The sequence below is a fragment of the Notamacropus eugenii genome, chromosome 7, assembly GCF_028372415.1.
Source record: "Notamacropus eugenii isolate mMacEug1 chromosome 7, mMacEug1.pri_v2, whole genome shotgun sequence".
Lineage (NCBI taxonomy): Eukaryota > Metazoa > Chordata > Mammalia > Diprotodontia > Macropodidae > Notamacropus > Notamacropus eugenii.
The window spans coordinates 20,083,102-20,107,287 of NC_092878.1; the positions used below are offsets into that span (position 1 = coordinate 20,083,102).

General features: G+C 37.0%; 1 protein-coding gene across 8 annotated transcripts in view; it reads right to left on the reverse strand.

Annotated features, from left to right (window-relative positions):
- Positions 1-24,186, reverse strand: part of DPH6 (diphthamine biosynthesis 6) — a 479,427-nt gene that overhangs the window by 183,652 nt on the left and 271,589 nt on the right. For 6 of the 8 annotated variants that reach the window (XM_072622998.1, XM_072622997.1, XM_072622999.1 and 3 more), the window contains exons 11-12: positions 19,968-20,097; positions 15,730-15,904 (exon numbers count right to left, since the gene is read on the reverse strand). In XM_072622998.1, coding sequence (XP_072479099.1) covers positions 15,730-15,904; positions 19,968-20,097 — 305 coding nt within the window. Of the gene's footprint in view, positions 1-6,696; positions 15,630-15,729; positions 15,905-19,967; positions 20,098-24,186 lie in introns of those variants that run through there. The other 2 variants (XM_072623005.1, XM_072623004.1) reach the window with 1 other exon arrangement.

Here is a 24,186-nt window from a genome sequence, read left to right on the forward strand (position 1 = left end):
TTGCTCTGCTCCATCTGGGCTAGCTTACCAATATAAGTATTGTATTATATATTTTTAAAAAATGAGAATTATTGCTAGGCCACATGAAATCCCCCAAATAATTTCTAGAACCATTATTTATGTTTATTTCATATTTGATAAAGTGGTGACAATAATCACAAATTTGAAAAAGTGCTTTTTTTCATGTTTTCAACAGAAATAAAATAAAAAACAAAGAAAATCCAACAACTCTTCCAAGGCATTTACATATATTGTTATTGGTTACCTAAATATTTTTAATTCCTCAGCATACTTTGTATATTCAAATACATCTCCAGTTATACAAGTTTTTGTCTGTCCTTACCAGAGACCTACTCTCTACTTGTCATACAAGAAACTCACTGTCAGAGTTTCTGTGCATTTTGAGGTCGAAGTAGAGCGAATCAGAAATGTTTAGCTTCTACAATCAGCTGACCACTTGTCGATATATCCCCCCAAATCTCACAACTTTATCACTAATAATTCCACAGTGAAAAACTAAAATCCCTACAAATATCTAAAATGGCTCAGGCACCCTGCATTTTTGCTAACACTGTTGTATACTTTTTTCACAGTTATTTTTATGCACAGTAATGATACAGCTTTAAGGTGGGTATTCACCATCTGTGCACTTTGGATCACCTTAGGCCAGCTGGTTCCTCTAAGAGGAACTGCTCATCTTTTGTTCTTGTCCCATTCTGACCTGGACACCTAGCCCTACAGTGATGCTCATTATGTCGTCAGGATATCCTGTTCAGAGCTCATTGTCACATCACCTTGAATGATATGCTGATCTTGTGATCTTGTGTTTTTCTATATTTCCCCTCCTACAGGAATGCTAACTAGATCTGGTCTAAACACCTGGTGCATTCTTCTTGATCACTCTCATAATTCAGGGCAGGGTAAAATGAAGTTTATTTAATGAACTACAGACACATTCATAGCTTCTTCCATTTCTAAAATGATTGTGCAAACTTGTGTTGAACAAACATAAATAAAGCTAGACTTCTCAAAATCAACTCAGTATTTACATAATATCTTAACATGATTTCAATTTCAAAATTTAAAACTGGGTTATATTATCAATGCAGAAGCTAAGATTCCAAAAGTATTAATTTCAGTTTTGACCATCTACCATTTGCTCCCTCACACTGAGATTTTTACCCATAAGATGGTTAAATGCTCTGAGCATTAGCAGTGTGATATGCAGTCGGGGGAACTGTGCTAAGAGGCAGGATGTGTACATTTGTGACTTTGGGTCATTCACTTAACCCAAGAATTGGTACTCCTCTTTTCCTTCCACATAGAAGCGATTCCTCTTCAGACTTCTCATGCCACTCTACTTGATTATTTCCTAAGCATGTAATCATTTTCTATCTTTCTTCTTTCATAAAGCCCCAACAACAAAAAATTTATAAAATAATATGCCAGTTTTTTGGTTCTTTGCTACCAAAAAGAAAAAGAAAAGACCTGCTACAAATATAAACCCTTTTCTTTTTTGCTCTCTTTAGGGAAAGGGTCAAGTAGAGGTATCCCTGGGTCAAACAGCATGCACCACTGGGCATGCATAGCTTTTAGAACGATGCTCCAAACCGCCTTCCACAATGGTTGTTATCAGTTTACAGTCCCTCAACACTAAATTAATTTGCCGATCTGATGTGTGATCTGAGCTCCTTTAATCGTCATTTCTATGGTTATTAGTGATTTGGAACATTGTACGTCTATGCTGTCATGCCTTAATAAACAACGAAGGTGATGTTTTCAGAGAAACTTAGGAAGAATCATATGAAGTGATACAGAGCGAAGCGAACAGAGCTGGGGGAACAATTTATACTTCTAACAACATTCCAAAAAACAAATGTTGAAAGACTTAAAAGAACTGATTTGGAGCACTGATGATGACGATGTCACCTACTTCTTGACAGAGTGGTGATGACCTAAATAAATAGAATGAGACAAATTCCAGTATGGGAATTGTTTTGCTTGACTATACATATTTGTTATAAAGGTTTTATTTTTCTCTCCTTTGAGGGGGAAGGGTAGTAGTAGGAGAAAGAAAACAAATGCCTGTTAACTGAACATTTTTTTAAAAGAATAGGAATGTCAGGGAAAATAAAAATCACCTGTTATTTGCAGTACCCAACTCTGGATGGACACCTGCCTGAACTGTCTTGGAAGCACTTGCCTAAGCTCCTACTTAATTATTGTGAGTTCCTTAGGATACGGGGAGGGAGCAGGACAGGGTCCTTCTAAACTCGTGTGTTCAGGGGAAACTTTTAATGGAGTACTGTTACCTTGCAATCATTTCTAACGTGTATTAGAGTCAATCAGTTCTTCAGACTTCCCCCGTATGGGAACAACACAAGGATATGGCAATTAAGGACATGGGGTTGAGGTAGGGAGGGGTAGGTTGTTTTAATGAGGAGCGTCAGGTTATTCAAGAATTTGCCCAACTTCTCAAGTGCATTAGACCATTTTCTTCTTACTGTGCTGTTCTGGACCCAGTTCGTTGTAAGTCTACACTATCTATCCAAGAATATACTGATGCTTCAGCTGTATGGACTGAACTCTGGGAAACAAGCACCCTGCATCCTCTCCTTTGTTTCCTGGGTGGATAGTTAGACTGAACTGTTTGAAGGGATTCCCTGTCTCACTTAGGAGATCTGTAACGCTCTTATCATCGATGAATTCAATACAATGTTGTCTGCAAACAGAAGTGTCTGGAAGAACTGGTCATATAGATGGTGTCACAAAAGTCACAGGGCAATTTTAAGCATTGATGACTGAAATATCTATGTAGAATTTATGTATATGTGTAGAACATATGTATATATTCAAAAGTTTAAAACTATGTAGGGAATTCTGCTTTGATAGGAATATTTCTCTAGATATCCTCTCTGACACAGGCAGACACATTTGTTGAACATACACCTACCTATTTTATGCTTGGTTCAACAAACATTTACTCAGTACATAATATGTTTTGTGCATCATGCTAAGCATTGAGGACACAAAGACAAAATCAAAAAAATCTTCAAACCTAAGTTCGTTTACATTTGTTGGGGGGTGGATGTGGGTAACAATATGTAGATAGATAAGTAAAAAAACAATATACACAAAGAAAATGAAAAATAATTTTTTGGGGATAGGATATCATTAGCTAGGCAGTTCAGTCATCAAGGTGGAGATCATCAACCTTATGAAGTAGAGTGTATTACTTTATATTAATAATCAGAGGATTGTCAAACAAAGTTATCTAATTATATGATTTTAACAGATATGTGGGAGACATCTTGCTGGAGAAAAGGCTTCGCGGAAGCATTTTGGTTTACCAAATAAAATGCTTTTTTATAGACAACAACAAAACAAAATACAGTGGATCTTGTATTCTTTGAATCTTTCAGTTATATGCATGCATGAATGTACAGATACAGGGCGCTTTGAAATATAGTTTGAGAAAGGTTAGCTTTTCCCTTCTTATATGATCATCAACAACCTGGCTGCATTGAACTGAATTAGATCTAAAAATGGGAATAATAGTATTTCTCCTGCCTGAAAGCATACATTTAACCAGGTAATTTGTTGAGGTCCCTTCAAGCTCCAAATCTAAGATTCTCTGGTTAAGTTGTGACTAGACTGTATTGAAAGATACAACTCCCTATTACTAAGGATTACTGTTAGCATCAATCCAATTTAGCATAGCATATATTTCTTAATGTACAGGCACTGTGCTAGCTTCTGGGAAAGAATGACAAAAATGAAACAGTACCTATCCTCATGAGGCTTACGCTTTACTGACAATATATAAATAACCACTCTGAGCAAGGCTGGGGACTGTGCGGGAGTCACCTTGTGAAACTGTTCTCAACGACACCAATCTGAGAAGTGACCCAGGTTTAATCGTTCCCAACAGTTCGTGGAAGGGCAAACTCAGAGGGGTTGTTCTGAAAGTGATCTTGGTGGAGCCATTATGCAGATTATATAAAGTACATATGGGTAAAAATTGAAGAGGTCCAAATGCAAATGAGGCTCTAAATGAGTCAAGGTCACATGCTGAGAAAATTGCTTGTCATAAATTCCAACTTCATGGTGATATATCTATGAAGATTGCAGATAAATCCAATTCTATCTTTGTAGGAAGATCCATATGAAGGCAATATCTGGAGTATGGAGTGATGAGGGAAACTGGAGGATAATAATGATTTTCTGACAGAACAAAAGGGCTGAGGAGAGTCTCTTTACTGACTGGAACAAACCAGCACTGTCATTGTGGATCATGGCTTCATGATATAAAATTTTTCATCATGAATATTTCTTCTGAAAACATTTTAAAAAATTTTAAAAAAATTCTGGACCAAATGCCGGATATAATGAGTATTTTGATACATAAAGTATAACAGAAAAAAAGCAGATTGAAGATAAAACAGCAAATCCCTAGTATATGAGCCTAATAGATGTTCTATAAGTAACTTTCAAAACTATTCTACTTGTTTTTATTGTTTCCTTTTGGCCATCCTTCTCTGCATTAAAAAATGGTTCAACGAGCTTCTTTTCTTCTTTTTTCTTGAAAATCCTATCACTATCCCTCTCTATCCACCCCATCCATTAGAAAAGACAAAGAAAATCCTTGTAACAAACATGCATAGTTTAGCCAAAATGAATTCCCACATTAGCCACGTCCAAAACCACATGTCTCAGTCTGTTTCTTGAAGCCTTCACCTCTCTTTCAGGAGGCGGGTAGCAGGCTTTGTCAGGAATTCCCTAGAATTAGAGTTGGTCACCGCACTGACCCAAGCTCTTAAGTCTCTCAAAGTTGTTTTCCTTTAGTATTATGCAAACTGTTCTCCTGAGTCTGCTGCTCACTTCATTTGGCAATAGTTCCTATCGGTTTTCTCAGACTTCTCTAAAACTGATTTTTATTATTTCTTATAGAACAATAATATTCCGTTACATTCATGTATCATAATCTGTTGAGCCATTTCCCAACTGATGGGAACCCCCCCCCCCCACTTTCTAGTTCTGTGATGTAACAAAAAAAAATTGCTACAAATATTTTTGTATACGTGGGTCTTCTCTCTGTCTCTCTTTTTAGAAATCTCTTTGGGAGGCAGGCCTACTAGGGATACCAGTGGGTCAAAAGGTGTAAATAATGGAGTGACTTTTGAGGCAAAGTTCCAAATTACTTTCCAGAAAGGCTGTACCAATTCATAATTTACCCAGTATTAACGTACTTGTTTTTATATAACCTCTTCAGCAACTGTCATTTTGGACAATCTGATGTGTATTCAAGAGTTCTTATTTGTATTTCCCTAATTATTAGTTTTAGAAGTATTTTATACGGTTATTCCTTATCCATTTGTTGTGATGCCCATAACATCAGTTTTTAGATTGGTCTCGTCCAAGCCATTTTTAGATTACATCCAGCCAAATTATTCTCAGAATCCAAGCTGGACCACCAAGGCATCTAATCTGGAAAGGTCATTCTCTGGGAGCCCCTGCAGGACATCTCTGGAGGTACCAAATCCCCAAGGATCTTTGTTGGAGTAATTTCCTGAATAACCCAAGAGGCTGGGTTATTTCAAAATCTAACAGAGTAATCAGAGCAGATGGGGATGTTATGTGGTCGAGTGAAAAGGACACTTAGTTTGGAGTCAAAAGACCTGGCTTTAAATCATGGCCCTGTTACTTAATCTCTTTAGATCTTACTTCTCTCATTTATATAATAAGTGGACAGGACAAGAGAAACTCTAAGGTTCCTTAAATCTTATAGATCCTACATACTGAATCAACAGTTGTTAGCACAGTCTTCACAGATAACTATTACTTAATGTGGAAAATGCTTTTATTTGGTACTGAAATAAGTTTTTAATCTGAGTTTATTTTAATGGTCCTGATCAGACACTGGCTAAGTGACGTAGCTTTAAGAATGAAAGGAAAGTCAGAAACACAATAGCCCTACAGTGTTATTCCAGTCACTCCAACTACTATCTTGCCATGCTCAACAGTCAAATTATCTTAGCAACTTTTCCAATGTTTTGCTGAATCCATCAAGAAGCATTTATTAAGCAATACTCTGTGTGCCACATTGTACTAGATGCGAGGGATACAGATACAAAGAAAGAAACCCTCCCTATTCACTAGGGCAGACAGCTTGTGACAGTATTAAGCCTGGAGTCAGGAAGACATGATTTCAGATCTCGTCTTAGACACTAATTAGCTGTGTGACCCTGGGCAAGTCACTTAATCTCTCTCTCTGCCTCAGATTCCTCAACTGTAAAGTAGGGGAAACAAAAGTACCCACCTCCTAAGGTAAGGATCAAATGAGGTAAACCACTTAGCTCAGTGCCTGGCATACAGTAGGCACTGAACAAATGCTTGTTTCCTCCCCCTCCCCAAGGAACAGACAAGTAGATGTGTGTGTGTGTGTGTGTGTGTGTGTGTGTGGCACATGTACATGCACACATATGAAACAAATACAAGGTAGCTGGCGGGGCAAAAGCAGAACAGGAAAAGATTCCTGTAAAGGACTGCTTGAGCTCAATAATATTTCATCACATTCCAATATCAGACTTTGCTTAGCTATTTCCCATCATCATGGGATAATAATATTCCACTCTATTAATATAGCATAATTCAATCAACCATTCTACAATTGATAGGCATCCCCTTAGTTTCCAGTTTTGTTGCTATAACATAACGGAGTTCTATAAATATTTTTGCACATAGGGGACCTTTTTTTAATCTCTTTGGTGTATAGGTGTACCAGTGCATCTTGATGTAGTGAGGGATTTAGTGAGGCAAAGGTAAGGAGAAGGTCTAAAGTCACGGAGAAGTAGAATATTCCATGCGAGGAACAGAGATGTCTAAGTCAGCCCAGGGTGAGGGACAATTTTGTATGTACAAAGAGAAATCACTACTTTGAGAAACAGAACACTCACGAAGTCAGTGACTAGCAGTTTCTGTGAACACAGGAACACTGGAGAGGGAGACGTTCTGCCATTGTTTACTGGGGATTCCGTGATTAAACATTGTAAAAGGCACAGTCATAACACGTCACCATTCTGAGAAATCCCTTAGTGCTTTCTTACGGATCCAGGTTCCAAAGAAAGAACAAAATTTGAAATCTATGCCCTATGGATGACTCCTGAAAGTTTTCACAATAACAACTTATACAACAGTTCTGTATTTTAATATTAGAAAAAGTCAGTCTCTCAATATTTTCTTCCAAAATTCTGAATAAACACCTAATATAAAACAATCATGAGCAAATTAAAATATAAAAAAACTTTAAATCTCATTCATTGTGCTTTAATCATATATTTAGCCTGCTGATTTCTACCCTTTTTGAGCTACACAGTAAGAAGGGCAATCGTGAGTATGTGAAAGTGTTGGTGATCATTTTTATGGATTTAAAGAATTTACATGTATTTGTAGAACAGTTTCAAGTTATCTTTATAAAGACAACACTTTGGGTCATGTTTTCCAATATTTTAGCAAAAGCACTTTCAGTATCCTAATTATTAAGACAGTAAAAACGTAAGCAATAAAAACGTCTCTCCTTTAAGCCGTGGAGCCTCAAGTACGAATTCAATATCTTACATTCTGGTTATAATTTTATTCCGCATGACACTAACAGGATATTTTTTCTGGTAGGAAATTCAAAGCTTTACCCCCACCCCCCCCCAATTTAAGGAAAGTCCAAAGGAGAATCATAAAAATAAGTTTTTGCTTTCATGCTTCTCTCTTGTATTGTCTTCAGTTTTGTAATTTCCTTAGACATGGAACCTAAAATCTGACATAGTAACCAAAGAGAACCTCAGTGCAGCACCCACACAGAGTACTACTACCTGAAGCTACTTTTTAGCTTATGGTACTCTACGCCCTCAAAATGTGTTAATGAAATGCTTTTGATAATAATTTCCTACTTAATTTTTATAACTCAGAATATGTTAATTAGGAGCACAAGATTTGTTCTGGTAGTCCTAATCTCTAGAGAAGAAGAAGCAACACACTAGCCATCTTAAAAAGAATGAAAACCCTCCAATATGTGAAGGACCACTATGCAAGAATACGGCTATAGTAATAGGTTAGATCTACTTTCCAAGCTAAGTACAGAGAGGTTCATCACTGGTAGTACAGCCAGAGGGTGCTGAGTTTTTGGTTGTGGTCTGCCATGAAATAAAGGAAAATACAAAATGCTCCACTGCTTTTGTAATGATATCAGGGTGATGAAAATTTTAAAAAAGGGTGGAGACAAGAGGATCCTAAGAACTATATAGTGTCAAATGTAGTAGATAGGTTGATGAGATTGAGGAACATATCCCAAGGTAATGAAAGAATTTGCAACTGTGTCTTCTGAATGACAACTGGTGATAGGCAAGGAGCCACAGGGAATGGGAATGGTATTTTGGAATTAGGACTAAACAAAAATTTTCATGATTGTTCAAAAAGGGAAAGAAGATACATGCTTTAAATCATAGGAAAATGAGCTTGATTTCAATTACTGATATGTGTGTGTTCATCCTTTGTTTGACAAAGAAGACCATGTCATCAGAGAAATAATGACATGACTTGCACTTGACTTTGTTTTGAGTGAGGGGGTGCTGTGCAGGTCACCAGCCTCACTTCTCCTCCAGAGCCATCTGAATCTGGTGCTCAGATATTCATGAAGATGACTGGAGATGACCCAGGATGAGGCAATTGGGGTTAAGTGACTTGCCCAAGGTCACACAGCTAGTGAGTGTCAAGTGTCTGAGGTGAGATTTGAACTCAGGTCCTCCTGACTCCTGCACTGGTGCTCTATCCACTCTACTACCTAGCTGCCCTTCAATTAATGATGTATCTAGAATGGATTATTAAACTAAAAGTTTGTGAACCTAAAGAAAGTAATAATCCTTAAAAATTAAAAATTAGATTAAAAAAGCATTAAATAAATCCAAAGATTGTTTAGACAGAATAATAATTGGTCCTATCACTGAGGAATAAGTATTGAAGTCAATGAAATGGCTTGGAAGAGGCGCGAAGAAATGTGAAATACAGATAATCATCTACATAGTATGTAGTCAAAGGAAGAAAAGGAGAAGTAAATGCTTGGACAACGCACAAACTGGATAATCAGTTTCTAAATAACTTTGAGAGCATTAATATATATATCCACAGTAGAATCTGTTTCTCTTTCATATGCTATAAACAATGAAAGTTGACATATTTTGTGTTTTACGAGGTTACTAATTGAATTAATATTGTTATTCCTTGTGCTTTTATCTAAAAAACCACAGCAAACTGTAACCTGAATGCTGCCACAGCATAGGAGATCAATTCTGCAGATATGGGTAATGTGTTCTTATCTTGAAATTTGCAGATGAAGAGATTGTGCCAAAATAAACAAACTGAAAGTGTAAACGGACATTCTAAGTACATTATCATATTATAGGAACATCTGGTACTAACACTGTCAAGTTTACATATGTTCACAAATACTTATTTATGTAACAATCAAATCCTAAGCATTCCAGCTGCACTTGTAAACTTTTTATGAACTGAAGTCATATGCACAAGCTCAGCTGAATGTACTCAACAGAGGAAAGATCGTGAGGAAACTATCAACTCTCCAAAGAGAAGTTTGATTGCCGACGCTGCCTTCTGGCAGGTCCTGGGACTTTCGGGACTTTTACCAAAGCTAAGCTGCTGGCTCTATGATTTGGGTTTTGTGTGAGTTAGGTAGTCACAATTCCCTAATAATATAGTCCTTATTTGGCAACCATATTTTGGGGCCTTGATTTTGTTAGAAGAAAGGAATGACCATAAGAAAAAAAAAGAGCCAGAAAATCACTTTGGAGAGCAGATTTAGATATTTTGGTTAAAACAGTTCCCCTATGACTGTCCTCCCTAACTATGGGATAGATCACTTTGAGAGCTCTGTGACAGCAATAATATATGTATGGATAGGTAGTGTTAATATAAAATAGCTGTAGAAGAATTGCCTTAGTGGTATTATATTCTTAGGAATACTACTAATGAAAACTGCAACTTATCTTAGGAACTCCTTGAGCTTTATAAACAATGTTGTGAGTATTCACAAAATCCATTTAGATCCAAATTCAAGTTTAGTAAGAGCAGGAGACAGTACAGCATAGGACTGGGAGTTGGAAGGGGCCATCCCGCCTAGCTCCCTCGTTGCATACAGCGGAGAAAACTGAGGCCAAGAGAGTTAAGGTGACATTCAAGGTCACATCTAATACAGAGCAGAACCCAGGAGTCAGATCCTCTAACTCCAAATCTGCTGCCTCTTATTTAGAATCCCAAAGATGGTCAGTGTTGGAAGCCGAAGTGCTTTTGACCTCAGTAATTTCCAGTTAACCACTGAAAGGAATTCAATGTCCCCAATTAGAGGTTTCTCAAAATGTGGCTTTCTGACCAGTGCTTTCACATAAACCACAGCACATATTTTTATGAAAAGGGACCAGCAACACTAAGTCCTTTAGTCTATGAAATGAAGATACCTAATCAATCTCTGTTTCTGTCAGGCTGAGGTTAAAAGGACATTATCAAGGTACTTTTTTTTTTTTTTTTTTTGCTGGGGAAAATCCCCTTATGATATGGCTGGCAGGATCCCACCAGGCTCCCGTGGAATTAAACAGATGCCTGCTGAGTGATTTGTAGAGCCTGTGTTGGGAATACCTATCATTTGCATGAGCTTGCCACACTTTCTAGCTGACAGCAGTGTACTTATGCCAGCATACATCAATGGTGACCTAAAACACTCTGGCTATTACAAGTCTTAGGACTCTGGGGAAGAAAATAACTTTGTGCCCAATTTTATCATGGCTTTACGATGATGGCCGTCATTCTTTTTGGACTACAGTTAGCCTTGCAAAGCTGGGAGTCATCAGCGGGTCAATTGTTCATGTTATTAGGTATCAGCTATATTTAACTTCTTACATCGTAAGAATGTTTTAAGGCAGCCTCAGAAGTTCCTCAGCTTTACCAAGTCTCAGTCACCACTGCTCATTTTATTAAAAAATCATTTTACTGACGCTCGTTGTTTTTACATTGTAGTCACTTTAGAGAGGGGGTACTAAACCCCTTTAGTTTAGGGGGAAATTAAAGCACAATTGGTAACTCATTTTGTAAATAAAAAATAATTAGGCAAAACATTTTATAGATATAGTGACTGCATCTGATAATGTACCCAATGTACTGCATCGCAGGGAGTCCCCTGATTTACTGGCTCCTTCACTTATTCAGAGTTTGCTTCCTTTTAATGATCATTGACTTTGTAGTTAATTGTGAACATAGTTCTCCTGGTTCTGCTTATTTCACTGTGCATCAGTTCATGCAAATATGCCCAGGCGTCTCAGAATTTCTCTTAAATGTCATTTATTACTGTCCAATAATATTCCATTGTATCCATGTTGGGATGAGGCTAGGGACTGAACCTGTTTTCATTGGTAGAAGGAACTCCTTGGAAAGGGAATTCTGCCAAAGTAGGTTGGCAACTTCTCTGCCATTCATAGTCATAGAGAACTGTCTACAGCATTGAGAGTCTGAGCGATTTACCCAGTGTCACACAACCAGTTTGTAGGACTTGAACTTAGGTCTTCTTGACTCTCAGGCTAGTTTTCTCTCTGTCATTCACATACCACACTTTTTTTAGCCATTCCCCAATTGATGGGTGTCCATTTTATTTTCAAATATTTGCCATAGCAGAGTGATGTTATGAATATTTTTTTAACATTTGACTTTTACTTCAGTCTTTGACCTCCTTGTATCATAGGCCCAGGAATGGGTCATATGGAATGGGCATTTTAGATACTTTGCCTAAATAATTCCAAACTGATATCCAGAAAGACTGGACCAATTCCAAGAACCAGCTGTCATCCCACTGCTGCCCAGTTTTAGCAGGAGAGAAGGATAGGCATTTGTAAAGTTAAGGCAGTTTGCACTGAACTATTTTTCACCCTTGATACCATTGCAAAAGAAGCAATTCTCAATTGTCTGTGGACTATTTGGTAGGGAATGATCAGAAGGAAGGAGGGTAGGAGCAGCAGCCCTCGAGAGCAAAGGGAGCATATCTTGCACATCTGTACAAGTCTGGTAAAGGCTAGGAGCTGACATTCATGGGAAGGAATAGCCCTCTCTGAACAAGGTCTGCAGACCTGGGACTGTAACCTTCTATGGACCAAACTCTATCCCTTATATAAATTCTGAGCTTCTCCAAAGCCTCCATCACAATACTGCTACCAGAATCTGAGAGATTAAGAATAAATAGACTTTTGACGTATGAAATTACAACTCTGAAGAAAGTGAAACAGGGCCATGCCCCAGCACTCTCAGTAACTTGGTATGACTATTAGATAAATTGGACATATGCTCTCTAGTTATACGAAATGAAATAGCATCTTATGTGGATGATTTGATTTTATTAACTTCAACTAGACTGCTGCCAACTCATTCCAGTAGCCTATTAGCATACAGTCCCACTTAACATCCATCAAAAACACACATTTACATATTCAAATTAGAAAAAAAAAAGAAGAAACATAAAAATAATAGTACATAAAATTATCAATATAATGTTCAAAAAGTGTGCATCTCAGTCCCAAAATGTAGTAAAAAGATCTCCTTTCTCCATCTAAATTGTTCTTTGGATTGAGTTACCATTACTAATCTTATCTACATGGCTTATATTGTTTGGTTCCACAGTTTTCCCTCATTATATATAGCTCAGGTATTCCTATTTTTTTTTTGGTAATCTTCATATATGTAATTTCTTGTGACTTAATAATATTCCATTACATTCATTTACTACAATTTGCTCACAGTTCCCTTATCATTGTACACATGAGTTGTTTTTAGGTCTTTCCTTTACAAATAGTGCTGTAATTTTTTGTACAAATAGGTCTTTCTCTATGTTAATGGTTTTTATAGGGTACAGGGATCACTATTAAAGGTATGAACAGTATTGTAGCTCTTACTGTATAATTCTGTTTTGCTTTCTAAAAAGAATGCATGAATTTATAGTTCTAACAGCAGTGTAATAACATCCTTGGTTTTCCATACCCATGACAGCAATTAATTTTACCATTTTTAACTATCTTTGGCAATTTGATGGGAGTCAGGTAGTGTTTTAATTTTAATTATGTTTTAAATTTTAAATTATGTTTTTCTGATTACTGGAACATTGAAAAGTTTTGCAAACAATTACTGAGAATTTATGTTCCTTCTTTCATGAATCGTCCTGTCTTTTACTATGTTTTAAGCACATCTTGACTGGTAATATAGTGCAACCTGCAACTTGACATTTTTTTATCGTATTTTGTGTCACCTGCAATTTGGATTCTCCTGAGATTGTGGTGTTCCATGACTGTGAGTGATACAGCCATATAACATCAGTGAGTATATGTCATTGTTAAAAAAAAAAAAAGACAGATTTTTTCTAACAGCCAATGGCTTTGATTCATTGAAATTAGAATTCACCAAATGCAATCGACCTGATTTTTTCTTTCTATTCATTTCTTGGCCTTGTTTGCTCTTCATCTGCCATGTCTGCTTAAGATATGAGTGTGTGTCTGTCTGTCTATCTCTTAAGAAGCACTACAGAGTGGTAGTTAATGGATCCTTGGAATCAGGAAGAACTCAGATCAAGACCTTTTTCTGATATATCTTGGTTGTTTGACACTGGGCAAGTCACTCACCCTCTAAGTTTCCCAGGTTTTCATGTTTGTGTACGTGCATGAGCGTGTGTCTGCATGGCTCAATATGTATAATATGTGTATGTATTTTTTTTTTGATCTGGACCTGTGATTTCATTCATACAGTCAGTTTCCAAAGAATAAACTCTCTCTACCAATGTACATGAGTAATTACTCAAGTTGTTGCACACGTTATGAAACTTGTTGCCTTAGATTGCTGCCTACGCAAAATGAGAACTTAAATGATCTGTCTAGGATTATACAATTAATATGTGTCAGAGGAAGGATTTGAATTTGGTTTTCCTGACTCTGAGGTTAGCTATCTACTATATCCTGCTGTTATGTGTATATACATATATATGTAAACATCAAACTCCATTCACATACATGTGGATTGAACTATTCCATGGGACTGTCTAAATGCATGTCAAAATTTGGGCAACATGTGTTTTTCATCCAGCTTGTTTTTACCGTATGAGTAGCTAAACTGACGTTTCTGGACTGATTGAGAATTAGACTTTGCAAGTCCTACAGTTTTCTGGGGCTCATATATTCAACATATTATATGACATGCACATATTATATGACAGGCCCTTAATAAGTACTTATTTAATTTAACTGAATCCAAGGTCAAAGCTTTGGAAACAAAATTGATAACTTTTTAAAATATATAAAAATGTCTTTCAGATATACCTCTAGTGAATAAGGGAATGAACCCAAAAGTTGTCTTAAAATATCTTAAGGATACTAATATAACAGAGGGGGTATACTTGTTCTATGTTTTTCTAGAAAGTAAAACAGTGCCCAATGAGCAGAAACGATAAAGAAGCAGATTTAAGTTCAGCATAAGAAACAATTTTTAAATTTAAGTTATCCCTCCGTAGAATGTGGTGTCTCTAAGAGACAGGGTACTACCTGAAAATACAAAACCAGAGGTTGGATACCAGTTCAATTCTTCTTCATTCTGGTGTCTTCTCTCTGCTAATTGTGTCCTATTTATCTTGTATGTTTGCATGCTGTCTCTCCCATTAGATGAGTTCCTTGAGGGCTGGGACTATCTTTTGTCTTTCTTTGTATACCCAGCACTTCCATTGTGCCTGGCATAGAGTAGGCACTTAATAGATGCATATGGGCTGATTACTTACTGACTGACAGATAAGTATAAGGACACTGTATGATGTGAGAATAAATTAGATGTTACTGAAAGATCAAATTATATAATTAAATTCTATAATCAGTTTAAATTTCATAATGCTTTGACTATTCTCAAACTAGAGCTCTGCACTTTGGTAAGCAAAGTCTGAGACTCAGCTAAAGAAAAATGAGAAAGCAACCTCTGTCTGGACGCTGAAGAAAAAGGAACAAAGTTTTTCCTGTGCAAAGACAAGGACATCTACTCCATTAACACTTTCATTTTCTGTAAATGTGGCAAACATTTCTTCAATTATTGTCCAAATGACAGTATAAATTATCTAAGATAAGTAATAACAGGAAAAGAACATAGTTTATACCTAAAAATATGAGCTCCTTCAGCTTACAAACTCTTTGAACACTACAGACATTTTTTCTATCAGGTATAACTGAAAATTGATGGGCATTTCGCTGTTTTTTAATGCTTTCTAAAGTTGAACTTTTTACATTTTGATACTAGAGAAAATTTAGCTCTGCTTGCTATTCTCAAACACAACCCTACAATGAGTAAGAAACACCAGACCTTCTCTAATGCTAAATGAAGTCGAGAAAACATCTGACTATACAATTCAAAAATGCATCTCATTTCAATTTATTATAAAATATTTATATTTAAGGGGAGAGCAACGTGAATCATACTGTTTTCTTCTTGTTTCCAAACTGAGTTCTTAATCTTCAACAATGCCAACATCGATAGAAAATGGGCATCATTAATACAGGAGAGACCTTATTCATGAAGCAGAAAAACTTGTTATAGATGACAATTTTTACACTGTTTCAGTTCAGAACAATTGAAACCTAATAAATAGTCACCAACTTTACTCACCTTGATAGCCTGACTGTAAGGTCCAATGCTAGCAGGCGCCCAATGAGAAATACTCTGTACATGCATCACTTCCTTGGAGCATGGGAGGATTTCACCAGTCGTTATGGTGGACTTGTGAACAAGACAGTCAACTGAGAAAAGTTGTCCATCTGGCAACAGAGTCTCTACACAGACCCTGAAACAGAACAAATTAAAAAAATGTTAACAGGGAGAGGTCATTTCCTCAGAGGCTATAGCTTTGTACCAGAGGTTTTCTAGAACATGATCTTCAAGGTATATTTTACAAGCCTGTCTTATGATTAAAACAGCGCTTTAATGACACTTTCCATGCTAACTGGTAGCCTAGATTCAAAGAATGATGTAGTTTTTGTCAAGAGAGATATGGATTTGTACCTCACCTCTGACACTCGCTGTGTGACCTTAGACAAGGTAGTCCACCTCTGAGCTCCTTGAGGGAGGAACCATTTCATTTTTTGTCTTTATTTCCTATACCTAGGGCCATACCTTGTACCTAGTCGGCATTTAATAAGTGTTTGTTGAGGCGAATTGAAAAGGAAAAGCACAGAATCTTTTTCCAGTGGGAAGGTAGTAATCACCGAGCCATAAGAAAAGAGCTTTTGGGAAGAAAAGGAATAAATAAGAAAAAGATCAAGAAACAATCAAATGAAGCAATTAAACTTTTAAAGTAATATAAGTCTCTTAAGGATTATATGCTTCTCAAGGGTAGAAACTATGCTAACTGTTCTTGTGAATCATCTATACTACCTGCTCAAGTGCTGGAAACACAAGATAATGCATTCATAAAGCGCTCAGCTTCTTAAAGCACTCCTAAATCCTCAGTGGCTCTAAAGTAGGTCCTCAATAAATATTGTTGGTTGGAAAAGATCAGTTTATATAGTTGAATAAATTACAAATATGAGGATGAACTAAAGAAGGGTGGGAGCCAGGAAAAGGGAAAGGGGAGATACCTGCAGGTATTGTAGTAGCATTTCTAAGTCAATAGTTCTAGGATTCAACAAAGAGTTATAAAACTGAAAATGGGTGTTGGGACACTGAGTTTTAACAACAAGCAGTGGCTTAGGAAAGGGAAGCAAGAGGAATGGTTGTTTTTCCACTTTTCTGACAAATCAATCTGTATTCCCAACTTCTATGGAGTTCTAATGGGTGGAGCTAGGTGAGAAGTGAGGCTAGGTGGCCTGGGTAAATGGTGATCTCAAGAGTAGGAATTCACTGGTAGAAGGAGGGGAGCTGCAGATAGGAGGCATTTCCAGAATAAGAAGGCTGCTGGGACAGAGATTGAAAAGCCCAGAGGATAAGGAAAGAAACAAGGTAAGAAGAAAGGAAAGTATCCTCCAGGAGATGGGATTGGAGCTGAGTTCCAAAATAAATTAGAGGCAGCTAAATGACTAAGTGGCTAGAGCAGTGGAGCTGGAGTCAGAAAGACCTCTATTTGCCTTGCAGGCAGCTAGTTATTTCTAAGTACATCAAGATTAAGTAAACAATAAAAACTAGACCATTTTGAAGTTATGAATCTGAGATAATCTGAATTATCAAATAAAATGCTGATTGATAACAAGGATGGAATATCAGCTCATATATTATGTGGTTTTCATAGCGAACTTGCTCAACTAAATATAATTTATGTCAAAAAGCAGGAATTCCTTCAAATCTATGATAAATGAAGGTATATAACTGAAAACAACCCTCTCTGGACCTATTTCGGTTATTTTGTTTCAGCATAAAATACAAGCAGAAAATAATAAAAAGTTACTGGGGCATTCACCATAGCTATATTATTTAGGCAATCAGACATGCAAAACTAATTGATAGTAAAATTATTCTTACATGCTGAAAAAATTGTGAGTTCTCACCTCCCATCTGTTGAAGTTGTGACCCCAGGAAAGCAAATTAACTTGGACACTTTATGATATAAGCATTTGGCACAGCTTTATTCACCACTTAAAGGCAGCTGATGCATAATTAAGCCCAGCTCAACTTTTGGAAGGTACCCACAGGAAATTCATAATAATTATGCTTCATGAATATTTGTAGGTATCCCTATCCCAAAATCTCATCAATACATGGTCTTTCTTCTCCTGGACATGTGCAATTAATCACTAATGAACTCAATTATCTTTGAATGTAAAAATACCCCTTTCTGGGAAGTTCTAAAATGTATTCTTTTCCATTCTTACTGCACTTGCAGAGTTCAGTTTCTCTCATCTCTCTCTTTCTGTTCCTTGTTTTTCTAGTACCTTATCAGACTTAGTTTCCCATACTGAGACATTAAGGTCCAGCTATTTTCCCAAAATGGGGGAATAAGTGAGAGCTACAATGTATATGATCTTTAAATAGAAGCTTTATAAAAAGATAGCTCTCAGAAAAATCATCACATTGTCCCTTCCCTGCAGCTTATACCCTCTCTTGGTAATATAATCAAGCTCCCATGGTGTCAATTATCTCTGTGCAGATGATTCCCCAAATCCATAAATTCACCCTCAACTACTCTTCCCCACTCTACTTTTCCTATTCCTGCAGTCCTTGATGCTTTCCTTGCTCTCCTCATCTTCCATATCCGATCAGTTTCTGTGTCTTAGTGATTTGGCTTTGTGCTATCTTTCCCAGCTGTTCCTTTTTTCCTCCCCTCACTTGGTCACAATTAATTAAGACTCTTATTATCTTTCAGGTGGACCATTGCAACAGCTTCCTAATCAATCACCCTGCTTTTAATCTCTTGGCACACAGCTAGCAAGTGTTTGAGGCCAGATTTGAACCTCGGTCTTCCTGACTCCAGGTCTAGCGATATATTCGCGGAGCCATTGGGTTGCCTCATAGAGTCCTTAGTTTCCTTCCAATCTCAACTCATATGCTGCCTCCTTCAGGAAGCCTTTCTTAGCCATCTAGTAATTACTGATCCCTCATAAAATTATCTAGTATTATTTCCCATTAGAACACAAAGTCTTCGAGGGCCAGGATTATCTATCTTTTTGTCTTTGTATTCCGGTTCCAATTACTTGCTTTAAAAAAAAAATACTCGTGAAATTGAATTGTCTATTTCCCTCTGCATCTCTCCCTACTTCAAGATGCTCTTCCCTTCTTAAAATATCTCCTTTGTCCAACAGGTATTTAACTTAATCTGACATATAGTTTATTGTCTGAAGTAAAGAAGACACACTGTTGCATAAAAATTCTGTTTGAAGTGCGTATGGTTTGAGTAATTTTACTTGATGTAAAAAGCTTTGGAATTACATAAAGTCAAACTTTTAAAGTCTGATGATATAAGAGATGAGATTAATATTCTGAAGAAAAAGTGGTCTTCCCAGATTAATGAGATCATAATCTGGTCTTTCTTTTTGATATGTCTCTCCTAAGAATTTATCTAGTCACTTTTCACTGAGGCATTTTACATTTGTTACATGCTACTGTAAGACTTCTCATATTATTTCATGGGAATGTTTTTTTTCTCTCAAAGTGCCTCAAGGATAGAGATGTTTTGCTTTTATTTCTTATGCAGAACCCTAGAATAGTGTTGCCCACACAGTGGGTATTCTGTAAATACTGGTGAAAGGCAAGAAGATCCACCTATAAACTTTCACTTTTCTGTAGAACCATGGGATACCAAAACAATTGGTCAATTCAGTGAAGCATCAGTCAAAATCTTTATTTGATGTTTGTGTAGACAAAACAACCCCTTCACTGTTGGCTTTTTTCAGGCTGTGGAAACAGCCTGAGGCAGATTCATCCAAAGAGCAAGATAGAACTTCTGGGAGTTTCTAGTGTCTGGGTTGTATTTATAGGATTGAGAGGATGGGAAAGTTGGGTACGTGGTTATGCAGTTACATCTGGGGTTGGATGGTAGGATGAGGAGAGATTTGTTAGAAGCTCTAACATTCTGAAAACAAGGACTTCCTCTCACCCTTTAATCATCTCCAATACATATGTTTCATTTTCTCTGTAGATTTTTGTTTCCTAAACATAAACACACATTAATTACAGAGTTTCTGTTTTGGTCTTCAATCTTCCTCTTAAGGATTACTAAAGGTAGTTGTACAAAAAGTGAAAACTATTTAGGGGAATAATTAGGAAAATAAGAGAGAGAGGTACAAAGGCACTAGATACAAAGAACGCAGATTAATGAATCATTGTTACAATTGAATAATACACCAGACATAAAGAAATACCATGTAACTGTAAGGGAAGACAAAGAGGTAACATATATAGTGTTAGCAGTTACATACCTTGCAGGTGGACACAAATCGAACATTTTCACATACGCTGAATTTATAGCAGAAAAATCTTCCATATTTCTGATATATACATAAACCAAAATAACATCTTTCAATTCCAGTCCCTCTGCATTGATAACAGCTGTAAAAGAAAACAAATTCTACTGTTAAAGCCATGAAAATTAAGAATCTGTCTAAGAACCAATCAGTGATATTTCCATTTGAGATTTTTCTTCTCCATTAGAGCAAAAGATTATAACTGTCTGGGTTTAATCCAAGAAGCATTTATTCATCAGTGCCTCTTATGGGCAAGGTCCTATGCTATATGCTGGGAATCCAAAGAAAGAGGCACCAACATTGAAAACAGCCTCTGCCCTCCAAGAAGCTGGCACTTCACTGGGTAATACCAAGAGTAAACAGATGAGGATGGTCTGAATAATACACTGGAGCATGGTTAAAGAAGGAGTTCATCTAGGCCTGGGCTGGGGAACTGTTCTACACAGCTGAAGTTCGGCTAAGTCAGGCAAGAAATGGTCAAAAATAAAGTTAGGAACAAAAGGCTAAACTTAGCATTTATCAAGTGAGTAGACGTCAACGGGATCTAGTTAGAATGTCAGGTTGCAGAAGGCCTAGGCCAGGTTTAGTCACACAGGGATAAGACTAGAGAAGTCTGTCCAGAGAGGAGGGCTAGAACTAGTCTGATAGGCGAGAGTAGGAACACAGGTGGGAGCTTGTTCTGGCTGAGGTCTGGGTCTTGGTAGCTTACTGGGACAAAAATGAAACCTCTGTAAGGCAACAAAGGAGATACAGTCATTCCAGATGAAGGATATTAAACAGCATTTCAGACACCTCAGTCTGAATCAGATGAGAAAGCTCCCTTGTCTGTGTCACCTGTCGTGACTCATCAGTCAAACCTCTGAGAGGTTCCCCTCTGCTCTCTTCCTATTTCTAGGTCTTTCTGGCTGCTTTATACTCAAAAGATGAAGCAATGTATACAGTTTGAGTCCTTAATCTCCTGAACCAACCAGGTTTCAAGAAATGTCTCAATAGCTTTTAAGGAAGAATTAGCTGATCTTTATTTTTTTAATTAATTAATTTGTTTTCAGTTTTCTACAATCACTTCCACATATCTTAGATTTTTTTTCTCCCTCCCTCCCCATTCCTCCCCAAGACGGTGTGCAATCTTATATGGGTTCCACACAAACATTCTTATTAAATACATTTTCACCTTAGTCATGTTGCATAGAAGAATTAAAACGAATGGGAGAAACAATGAAAACAAAACAAAACAAAATACAAGAGAAAATGGTCTGCTTCACTCTGTGATCCAATTCCATAATTCTTTCTCCGGATGTGGATGGCATTTTGCCTCAAGAATCCACTGGGAATTTTTTAGGTCCTTGAAATGCTATGAAGGGAAAAAATCCTCGCACACTGTGGTTGTTGCTGTGTACAAAGTTCTCCTGGTTCTGCTCCTTTTTCTCAGCGTCAGTTCATATAAGTCCTTCCAGGCTTCTCTGAAGTCTTCCTGTTCATCATTTCTGACAGCACAATAGTATTCCATTGCAGTCATATACCACAGCTTATTCAGCCATTCCCCAATTGATGGGCATCCCCTTGATTTCCAGTTTTTGGCTGCCACAAAGAGAGCTGCTATAAATATTTTTATGATCTCTTGGGGATACAGTCCTAGTAGTGATATTGCTGGGTCAAAGGGTATGCACATTTTTGTAGCCCTTTGGGCATAGTTCCAAATTGCTCTCCAGAATGGTTGGATCAGCTCACAGCTCCACCAACAATGAATTAGTGTTCCAAACTCTCCCACATCTTTCCCAACATTTGTCATCTTCCTGTTTGTAGCTCATCTTTAGAGGGTAGGGTTTAAGTTATTGCTTCCACCACAAGAGGCATCGAACCTTCTCTGAGAGAGGCACGTTGAATGGATGAGATTGTAGATGGGCAAATGAAACAGAGAGATTAAGATAGGCAGACACGAGGGAAGTAGTTGGGCTGAGATCAGAAACATGATTTGGGAAAAGCAGATGTGCAATTTTCAATAAAAATTTTTAGAAGGTCAATGGAAAGCTTCCTGGTTCTTGGGTGGTTCACATTATCATAGGGCCTGCTGTTTTGGAGCCTATATCTACTTTATTCCTCTTGCGGTCCAAGGTGTCTGCCAAGTCTATGACCAGAGGTGTGCAAGTCACTCCTTGGGATTGAAGGGGAGCTCTGCTAGCACCTCAGTGGTTGTGGTATACGTGACCTTTCAGGAGTTGTGGCTGCTATTACCAGGGCATCTGCAACAAGATACCTGGGATCTATGAATAATTCAAGTATGGTTACTTAATGTTTTTTCTACTCTTTGATCAGTTGGGTGTTTCTCGTTTGAAGCATTTTTTTCTGAGTTACTTTGATTTTATATAATACAGTAGTAACTTAAGTGAATAATTTTTCAACATAAGCATCATTATTTAAAATTCACCAAGGTTTTCTCTTTGTAAACAGTCTAATAGGAGGCAGACATAAATGAATAAACTGCTTTGTAAAACACTGGGATTTAACATCATGGTTTTAGGCCTCAGTAACCTCAAAGTCTTTTTGGTTTTTTAATACACTGCTCCCCCTCCACCTGCTCCTTCTACCAATGTTCCATTTTCCATCTCTGTGCCTTTGCACCAGACACCCCCCATGCTGGAACGCTCTTCCATCCTCCCTACTGACTCTTAGAATTCATGGCTTACTTTGTATTCAGTTAAAGCATAGCTTCCTTTAGGAGGCCTTCCCCAGCCACCATGGGTTCTAGCTAGCATCTTCTCCTTTAAGGCTACCTCTCTATCTGTTCAGTATTTACCTTATATATTGATTTATCTTTCTTGTGTCCTCTGACAGAATGCAAGCTCCTGAAGGCTTTTTTCTTTGTAACCCCAGTGCTCTGCCCTGTGCCTATCCCTCAGAAAGCAATTATTAAATGCTTGTTGATTGATCACTCAAACTGTCTTCTGGACTGGTTGACAAGTCACTAAATAATGCTAGTTTTACTACTTTACAGTCACCAACCTTTCTGGACTTCAGAAGGTATTTTCTAGCTTGATCACAAACCTCATGTAACCGGTCTTGGCTCTGAACAACTTTTATCTGCTTCCAAAAATCAAATTTATTCAAAGAATAATGATTTGCCTCTAACATTACTCAAAGATAATGAATTTTTGTTGAATAAATGAATGCTACTATTGAGGATATTCAAAAGAACCTGTTGTAGACTCTTGAAGGAAATTCCAAAGAGAAGTTTCAAAATAGATCCAAGTAATAAAGACGACGCAGGTTCCCAGGGTAACCATGATGTGCCTAAGAGTTATTTGAAAATATAAGTTCAGATATATTTGCTAAAAGACATTAACATCACTTTACAGTCATACCCCGTAATTCTGATGCTACTTAAAACTGGTTTTCATTCAGATGAATTTCTCTGTACAGATGTAAATGACAGATCTGTACAACAATGTTCTTTTTGAAGAAACCTGTAAGAGCTAAACGCTTTCTCAAGCAACTCAACCTTTAAAGGTCTAAGTGATAGCTCTTTCCGTTAGCATTAATACCATGGAACTATTAAAATTTGCTATATCTTAAAAAAGAAGAAATTACTTCCAGTGAAAATGTATCTAGGTGTCGCAGGTTTGCAATGCTAAAGTTCAGCAAGTGCTTAGAGCATGAATTTCTGAATGTTAAAAAACAAGACATGGTAGCCCTTAGATCTTGTTCAGTGCATCTAAAAAAATAAGCAAGTCCCTAATATGTTTGAAATGCTTCAATAGCAGAGTAACTTCATCAAATTCTTTCTAACTTACAAAGTGTCTTTAGTTAAAAAGAAAAAGATAAAATGATCTAGTTTAAGATGAATGAATGGACCTTTGTCAAAGCACCTAACTGAAGCCATAGCTAAAGACTACAGTATTCGATAAAGCTTTTCACGCGAGTATCAAAGTCATGTGGACTGTCACCTCCTTTTTTCCTCCTAGTTTGAAATTCTATGCCATTCAATATTCTCTCTGTAAACAAAAGCATCAAAGACAAAAAGGAAACAAAATAGATTTTTAAAAGAGGTGTCATTTTTTTTTTCCAGGTTACTCTCATGGAAATATTCTTTAAAATAATAAATAAAATAATAATAATTTCAAATGGTTCACAAAGCCAAATTTCCGGTTGGTCAGTCACCAAGTGGTTATTAAACATT